General features: G+C 44.5%; 1 protein-coding gene across 1 annotated transcript in view; it reads left to right on the top strand.

The window, feature by feature from the left end:
- Positions 1-9,603, top strand: part of LOC111644946 (receptor-type tyrosine-protein phosphatase mu-like) — a 101,682-nt gene that overhangs the window by 43,776 nt on the left and 48,303 nt on the right. The window contains exons 10-13 of the mRNA XM_087170317.1: positions 6,750-6,903; positions 7,258-7,436; positions 7,513-7,622; positions 7,900-8,101. Coding sequence (XP_087026443.1) covers positions 6,750-6,903; positions 7,258-7,436; positions 7,513-7,622; positions 7,900-8,101 — 645 coding nt within the window. The remainder of the gene's footprint in view (positions 1-6,749; positions 6,904-7,257; positions 7,437-7,512; positions 7,623-7,899; positions 8,102-9,603) is intronic.

The following is a 9,603-nucleotide window of genomic DNA, read 5'->3' on the forward strand; positions in this document are numbered from 1 at the left end:
GAAGGTTTACTTCATCTTCATCATTTAATGCTTTTGATACAACATCCCTGCTAGCAGCCAGCGGGTAACAGCTAGGTTACACTCACACTGAGCTCATTAGGAGGTTAATGGTGGAGTCATTAGTGTAGCCTGCCATGCTAAACTGCGTTAGCACTAAGCACATCAGGTGGCAAATGGTTAACAGTGAGCTCATTAAGGCAGTGAGCCAGGCTAGGCTTTGTTAGCGCCACGCTAATTAGCTCTTAATGGGTACAGTGAACACATCAGCATAGCATGCTAACTTTTCACCTCATCCATCTCCTGAGTGGACATACACACACACAGTGCTGCAGGTGTGTGTGTGCCTGTAGGTGCAAACAAACAGCATGTGATCAGCAATTAGCACGCTAATTACACAGGTGTATCAGACTCAGCGTTTTACTGCAGCTTTTTTTATCATTGATTCATATGAATGCATTATTATATATTATCCTCATATATAATACTAATACTAATAATCATACATTAGATGATTTGTTTTATAAAGATATGAGCTTTAAATAAAACATGTAAACATCAGTAAACTGCATGTTACAAATGATAAACATTATCAATGTAGAACACATGAACAGTGTGATCCAGGTGTGAACACGTTAACACGCGTGTCAGGTTCCAACATGTCAGACCTGCCCACAGGGTTCTCCTGTCTCTGGTATGTTCTCCTAAACACATACTGCAGCTGAGCCACATCCCTGTTCTGGTACTTGGTGAGTTTCTATTGTTCTAAGGTTCACGAGGTGCTTGAGAAGATGTTTTGGTGAGGACATAGTTCACTGTTCTTTGATGAGGGTCCGAGTTCCTTTATACTGTACTTACATACTTATTATTTATTTATTATATACTTATAAGTACTTAGGACCCCTCAGTACGTTGTAGGGTTCTAGATCAGAAACCCAGTCAATCAGTGTGATAATCTCCACCCCTTTGAGACTGACAGCAGATAAAGCAAACGCTCCTCTGAGATCAACAGCAGGAAACATGAGGAAACACAAACATTTTTTAAAAACTATGTGTGTGTGTGTGTGTGTGTGTGTGTGTGTGTGTCAGTCACATACTGTGATGATGTATGCTCTGATAACACTCATCTCTGTCTTCAACTCACTTTTATTTATTCATTTTACTGCCAATAAATTATGGACCAGGCTCTGTGTGTGTGTGTGTGTGTGTGTGTGTGTGTGTGTGTGTGTGTGTGTGTGTGTGTGTGTTTAATAATGAATCAGTGTGTCCATCATACAAGCTTTAGGACTCAGGGCTCAGGGAAGCGACTCAGCTGGCGGCAGATAAACAGGAAGTTATATCATTTAATATTCAGCTTTAATGTGAGGATGACCCGTCTGAAAGACAGCTTCACCAAGACGTGTCCACCATTATTTCTGGGGGGGGGTGAACAGGAAACAACTGATTCATGAGAATATTTAGATCATAATTATTAAAATTCCTTGTTGTTCTTAAAAGGGTCTCTTGTTTTCCCTCAGACTGTCACATGATCGTCACATGACGTTCTTACAACTGATCTGAGGGGGCACAGTAATAAAACACTATTTATTGTTCTGTAGAGACTGTGACTTGTTGACACTTTCTTCCATTTAAAGCTTCATGGATAAACAGTCAGGTCGTTGTATCGGAACTACTTTCCACTGAAGAACTAGTCCCCCTTCCCCCCTCCTCTCAGTTTAACCTGTCTAACTAGGAGAACTTGTTGAGCCGTAACTGAACCACCTGCTCCGGAGACCGGATCTAGGAGCTAAAGGTTGGCGGTACTCAATTGTGTTCCAGGTACCTGTGGGGGGAGGGGTCTGTCACCTGTGATGTCGTCACATCACATCACAACCACAACTCTAACCCGAACCTCCACACAGTGACCAGGTCTCTGGTTCTGAATGGTCCCAGACCCTCAGACGTGGACTGTTGGACCAAAGACAGTGTCTGTGTGTGTGAGTGTGTGTGTGTGTGTCTGTGTGTGTGTGTGTGTGTTTGCTTGTAGACCCAGTGGAGGAGCTGAATGATTCATCTGCACAAACAGCAACAAACTCGGCAGCTGAACTCCTCAAACAGGGAGCAGGTACAACACATATGTACACAAATCTGTGTGTTTGTTTGACTTGTGTGTGTGTGTGTGTGTGTGTGTGTGTGTGTGTGTGTGTGTGTGTGTGAACTGAGCATCAGTCATAAAAATAAAAACATTTGTGTGTGTGTGTGTGTGTGTGTGTTAACATCCATTAAAGTGTGTGTGGTGTTTGTCGAGGCTTTTAGAAAAACCTCACATGAATGTTTCACTCTCTCTCTCTCTCTTTTCACCTCGGATTTTCACGCTCTGCTCGTCCACCATGTCTCAGAGCTTTTACTTTGTATTTTTATCTTTGATTTGATCTGTCTGTCTCTCTCACTGCGTCTCACTGTGTCTCACTGATTTAAAATAGTGAAATAAACTAAAGGATAAAACCAGCTGATACAGGAAAATAATCAGAGGCTGATCCTCAGACTTCAGGACTTCAGACCTCCTCCTTAATAAAATCCAGTTTCTGTTTTTGTTCTTTTCAGCCAACATGAATCATCCATCACTGATTCTCATCTCTCCTCCTCTTCATCCCTCTATCCACGCCCTCCCTCCCCCTCCCCCTCTCATATTAAATGTGGTGATGTCCTGGAAATGAAAAATTAAACCTCTCCTCCTCCTCCTCGTCTTCCCCTTCATCCTAAAGTCACCTTCAAACATCCAGCTCTCCTCTCTCTGTGTCTGTAATGTATTCTTCTTCCTCCTCCTCCTCTTCCTCCTCAGCACGGTTTGTTTGTTTTCACTGTCTTTGTCTGTTATCAGCTTCCAGCAGCCTGCAACAAGCTCCACCCGGCGAATAAACCCCGCTGTCAAACGTACCCCGACCATCCAGAATCTAAAGCTGCTAACCCTCACTGTTCTGTGTGACAGGAAGTTTGTTACAGTAACTCAATCAATGAGCCTTTCATCTGCTCTATCAGAGCTTTACTCATTTAAAATAGAACGTGGGTCTACAGAATCCCTCAAACACCAGAAACTACTTCTATATTTAACTAGATGCTTTAGGAGGAAATGTATAATTATATAAAGGCCCAAGAATAAAACCCTGAGGAACGCCACAAATATTCAGCCCGGGCCCCCACCATGTTATACAGAACCAATCAGCCTCAGATTACAACAGATAATTATGATTTAAACAAGGAAGCATCAACAGAACATGAACCTCAGTGATGACACATGATCTGAGCAGCAGCCTCCACATACAGGTACATACAGGTACATACTAATACAGGTAAATACAAATACATACAGGTTCATACAAGTACATAGGCTACAGGTACATACAGATACATACAGGTCATTTTTATCAGAGGTTGATTACTGCGTGTGCCAGTCATTGTGTTCATGTGTGTACATGTGTGTTGATATGTGTAACACAATTTAGACTTTAATGATTTTTACAGTCAAGCATTTCAATGATTCAAGCTGAAACTCAGAGAGAGAGAGAGAGAGAGAGAGAGAGAGACATATAAAAACCTGACAGCAGTTCTCTAAATAACACACTAATGAGCTAGGAGAGAGAGGGGCGAGAGACACTGACACACACTAAGAGAGAGGGCTTATTAAATCAATGGCAAAAATTTAAAAGGTTGAAATTTCCTGCTTTTCACTGAGAACAAAAGACCAGCAGCTGTTTATGTGTGTGTGTGTGTGTGTGTGTGTGTGTGTGTGTGTGTGTGTGTGTGTGTGTGTGTGTGTGTGTGTCAGCAGGGTGAATGGAGGAGTCATGTTGGAAATCTGTTTCAATCAGTCAGGGTCGTGTTCACCGAAAAGGTCAGGAGTGGGGGTGGGGGGGCAGAGAGAGGATCGCACAGAGAAAGAGAGAGAGCTGAAATGATTTTTATCATCGTCACAGATTCAATGATTAATTAGTTTTTATTGAGTTTGAGTTATTGAATCCACATCAGACCACATCACAGGTCTAGACCATCTGAGCAATGGTCAAGACCTCCATGAAACCAAGAAAAACTGTATGAGACAAGTGTGGGAACTTTCCAGGTCCGCTCTAGACCACGATCAAGTCCAAAGAGACACTGAGCTCACAGTCCAGACCAAGTCCCAGATGAGTCTGAGTCAATACACCCACAACACCAAGACAAGATAACACAAGCCCTGTGGACCTGTTGTGGACCTGAGGTGGACCCACTTGTGATGAAAACTGAACGTTGTTGTTTGACTTTGTCGGTGAACAGGAAGTGACCTGAGTTTGACTTCCAGCCATTGTTTCTATTGTTTCTGTCATTTCCGTGGGTGTGACTGAGTCCTGCTGATAAAGGCTGGAGCTTGAGAGAGAGAGAGAGAGAGAGTGAGAGTGAGCGTTGTCGATGGCAACCGGAGCAGAGAGTTAGCTTGTTAGCTCGCAGTTAGCGGTGTAGCTGTGGACGTACAGGGTAATGTATGTGAACTTTAGGCTGTTTGTCAGTAAAGACCAAAGTTCCCGCCAGGAAGATGAACAACACTGAGGCAGCTAGATTCTACATCATCACTGTCAAATTCAAAGAAGCTTTATTGACATGACTGTGGTCAGACACAGCATCATCATTCAGTCATTGTCAGTTAATGGTAAATATGTTGATGTTTGTTCGGCCTATCTAAAGTCACCACTGCTTTTTGTATTGTATATTGTATTGTATATAGTGGTCACAGGCCTCATTCATTTCGACAAAACTCCTTCAACTTTGTCTCAAACATTCACTTGGACTCCAGGATGGTCAAAGGTCAAAGGTCACTGTGACCTCACAAAAGACTTTTTAGCCATAACTCGAGAATTAATTATTAATTATGACACAATTTAACTGAAATGTCTAATGATGATGATGATGATGATGACATTTTATATCCAAAAGGTTAAAGGTCAACTTCACTGTGACATCAGGATGTTCATCTGGTCATTATTCAACACTGTGACTCAGGAAGGAGAGACTGCGACCATGTTTCCTGTAACTTGGCTGGTTGCAGGAGGAACCACTAGATTTAACCTGGATCAGTTCACGTGTAGTCAGACTGTCCCTTAACATTCATGAGATCAAGTGTGACCAGCTGTGATCACTTCCTGTCTGCAGTGTATCATGATGTTTTCCTGTGATACTGAAGGAAACTTAAAAACTGGAGGATTCTCAGTGTTTCTCTGGAGCTTTATTCTGGAGGCACATCAGAGATGATGACATCATCACGAAGTGATGTCACACTGAACCAGATCAACATGTGGTTAAGGTCTGACTCAGGACTCTGAGGACAAGGACCAAGTGTTTGAATCCAACATCTCTGCTGCTCAGACGTGCTTCTGGTTTCAGTCTCTGGACTCATTATAGAAAATAGAAGCAGGTTAATCAATAATCAAAGTGATCATATGTTGCAGTCGTATGTGAAATGGTTAAATTAGCTCCAGTGACACACTGCTGACACATTATCATCATCATCATCATCATCGTGTTCAAACCAAACAGGAAGTGTACCTGAAGACCTTATGTAGTTCTTGAAGGTTGTAGTTTGTAGTTCTTTTAACATTTGGTGGAAAAATGCCGGACAACATCATCATCTGCAGCTGGTGCTCTATCTCTGTATCTGATTTAAATGTCAGCCCAAAAATTATGGGATGGAAACCATGACGACCACACACACACACACACACACTCACACACACACACACACACACACACACACAGGTACGTTCAGGAGGAATGGTAGGATTTTATGTGATAGCATTAACTCTCCCCTCAGGGATTATGGGTAATAGGATCCACCTCAATCCCTCTCCTCCCCCTCCTCCCCTTGACCCCTGACCCCCATTGTTGCTGTGGGAATGTTACATTTTGTGTGTGTGTGTGTGTGTGTGTGTGAGAGCGTTCCCTGTAGATCGACCATTTAGCCTCGACGTCTCTCTTTCATTGCATCGTCGAGGTGGAGAAAACTCACAAGTGCCTCTTTTGTGTTCAACTAAAAGCCTGCAGATTGTGTGTGTGTGTGTGTGTGTGTGTGTGTGTGTGTGTGTGTGTGTGAGAGAGAGAGCCTCAGTAACAGGAAGAGAGAAGTTTTCAGCCACAATCGACCACACACACACACACACACACACACACACAACAGATGAAAGACGACAAAGAACAGGAAAGCCATTGTTCATTGGCTGCAGAAAAACACCTGAAAACACACACACACACACACACACACACACACACACACATACACACACAGTGAGGTTTTGTCAGGAGAAATTGCTCTTTCCTGCTCTCATCTATCATTCTCTCTCCGAGTGGATCGCTGTCTGTCATCTTGAAATACAGCACTTAGATTGGCCACTACAAAGAGAATGCTTGTGTGTGTGTGTGTGTGTGTGTGTGTGTGTGTGTGTGTGTGTGTGTGTGTGTGTGTGTGTGTGTGAGCGTGCTCAGTGCGAGGCTTCCTTTAATCTCCTCCTATCACCCTCCTCTCTCTTTGTGTCTCTGTTCAGTTGGAGCTCGTTTTTTTTCAGCTTCTGGTAAAATTCACTGCAGGAAGTTGGGGGGGGGGGGGGGGGGGGGGGGGTCAGGATCAGTTAACACGTCCTCCTCGCAGCACTGAGTCCACAGAGACAGCGAGACATGATGATGTTGATGGTGATGATGGTGATGATGACGATGATGATGGTGATGGTGATGGTGATGTGTTTGTGTCCCAGATCCGATGCACGGCCCGCGGCGTCTCGAGGTCGTCGACATTCAGTCCAAACAGGTGACGGTCCGATGGGAGCCGTTCGGATACAACGTGACACGCTGCCACAGCTACAACCTGACGGTGCAGTACCGCTACAGACCTGCAGGGGCCCCCAGCAGGTAAACTCAGCAGGGGACTATAGGGGTGTTTGTGTGGGTGGGGCACTGGTAAACACAGGGAGGGCCGTCAGATACAGAGAGGGAGGGGCTCAGAAGAACACAGGAAGTGCCAACAGGTGAGAAAAGGGAGGAGTCAATAAGTACACTCAAAGAGGTATGCTCAGTCAGGGGCCAATTGAATGGAGGGGCCCCACGAATGTAGAGAGGGAGGGGCCACCAGGTAGACAGAGGGAGGGGCCACTACGTAGACAGAGGGAGGGGCTACAGTGAACATGAGACAGAACCACTCAGGGGTAAAGAGTGGGGACTACCAGGTAAACGGCACCAGGTGAATAAACCCCCCCTGTCCTGCAGAGAGCTGGTGAAGGAGGAGGTGAGGGAGGAGGAGGAGGTGTACGACACTCGGAGCTCCTTGCCGCAGCATGCCTTACGTAACCTTCCACCGTTCACCAACGTCAGCCTGAGGCTCGTCCTCAGTAACCCGGAGGGACGCAAGGAGAGCGAGGAGCTGCTGGTGCTGACCGACGAGGACGGTAAGACTCACAGAATAGTCATAGTAGACTCAGTAGACTCAGTAGACTCAGCTTCTATTGGTCTCTCCTGGTCCAGTTCCTGGAGCGGTCCCAGTGGACTCGATCCTCGGCAGCAGCTACGAGCAGCAGATCAGTCTGAGCTGGAGGGAACCTCTGCAGACCTACGGCCTCATCCGACAGTATGAGGTAAACACTTCCTCTCTTGGTCGACTACAACTCCCACAATCCTTTGATGTAAGAATCGTCCAATCAGACAACTCCTGACTCTGAGATCTTTGTAGATGGGTAGTGTAGTCCTAAAAGACACTACACAATGACTAGAACAGAACTTCATAAAATTCAAACCTGACTTCAGTTTGGACCTGAACACTTGGACCTCTGTCTGTAGGGGATAACATTAAAGACTCCATTACCCACAATCCGTTGTGAGGCAGCCAGACATTACTGTCATTCTCCTCCACAGATCTCCTACAAAGCCCTGAGCTCCTTCGACACGGAGTTCGATCTGTCCAATCAGAGTGGCAAGGTGTTCAAACCGGCTAATGAGACGAGCCACATGTTCACCGGCCTCTATCCAGGCTCCACCTACTCCTTCACAATAAGAGCCTCCACTGTGAAAGGCTTCGGACCTCCAGTGATCACCCAGTTCACCACCAAGATCTCAGGTAGGATCCTTCAAAATAAGAGATAACAACAGACGCACAACAGAGACACAACAACAGAGACACAAAACAGAGACATAACAGAGAGACAGCAACAGACACACAACAACAGAGACACAACAGAGACACAACAGAGACACAACAACAACAGAGACACAACAACAACAGAGACACAACAACAGAGACACAAAACAGAGACATAACAGAGAGACAGCAACAGAGACACAACAACAACAGAGACACAACAACAGAAACACAAAAACAGACACAACAACAGAGACACAAAACAGAGACACAACAGAGACACAAACAACAACAGAGACAACAGAGACACAACAGAGACACAACAACAACAGAGACACAAAACAGAGACATAACAGAGAGACAGCAACAGACACACAACAACAGAGACACAACAGAGCACAACAACAGAGACACAACAACAGAGACACAACAACAGAAACACAAAAACAGAAACACAAAACAGAGACACAACAGAGACACAAAAACAGACACAACAACAGAGACACAACAACAACAGAGACACAACGACAGAGACACAAAACAGAGACATAACAGAGAGACAGCAACAGACACACAACTCCAGAGACACAACAGAGACACAACAGAGAGACAGCAACAGACACACAACTCCAGAGACACAACAGAGACACAACAGAGACACAACAGAGACACAACAACAACAGAGACACAACAACAGAGACACAACAACAGAAACACAAAAACAGACACAACAACAGAGACACAAAACAGAGACACAACAGAGACACAAAAACAGACACAACAACAGAGACACAAAACAGAGACATAACAGAGAGACAGCAACAGACACACAACAACAGAGACACAAAACAGAGACATAACAGAGAGACAGCAACAGACACACAACAACAGAGACACAACAGAGACACAACAACAGAGACACAACAACAACAGAGACACAACAACAGAGACACAACAACAGAAACACAAAAACAGACACAACAACAGAGACACAAAACAGAGACACAACAGAGACACAACAACAACAGAGACACAACAACAACAGAGACACAACAACAGAAACACAAAAACAGACACAACAACAGAGACACAAAACAGAGACACAACAGAGACACAACAACAACAGAGACACAACAACAACAGAGACACAACAACAGAAACACAAAAACAGACACAACAACAGAGACACAAAACAGAGACACAACAGAGACACAACAACAACAGAGACACAACAACAACAGACACACAACGACAGAGACACAAAACAGAGACATAACAGAGAGACAGCAACAGACACACAACTCCAGAGACACAACAGAGACACAACAGAGACACAACAGAGACACAACAGAGACACAACAACAACAGAGACACAACAACAGAGACACAACAACAGAAACACAAAAACAGACACAACAACAGAGACACAAAACAGAGACACAACAGAGACACAAAAACAGACACAACAACAGAGACACAAA

This window comes from Seriola lalandi, unplaced genomic scaffold (assembly GCF_002814215.2).
Source record: "Seriola lalandi dorsalis isolate HSWRI2012SDOR001 ecotype SW California unplaced genomic scaffold, Sedor1 jcf7180002054945, whole genome shotgun sequence".
NCBI lineage: Eukaryota > Metazoa > Chordata > Actinopteri > Carangiformes > Carangidae > Seriola > Seriola lalandi.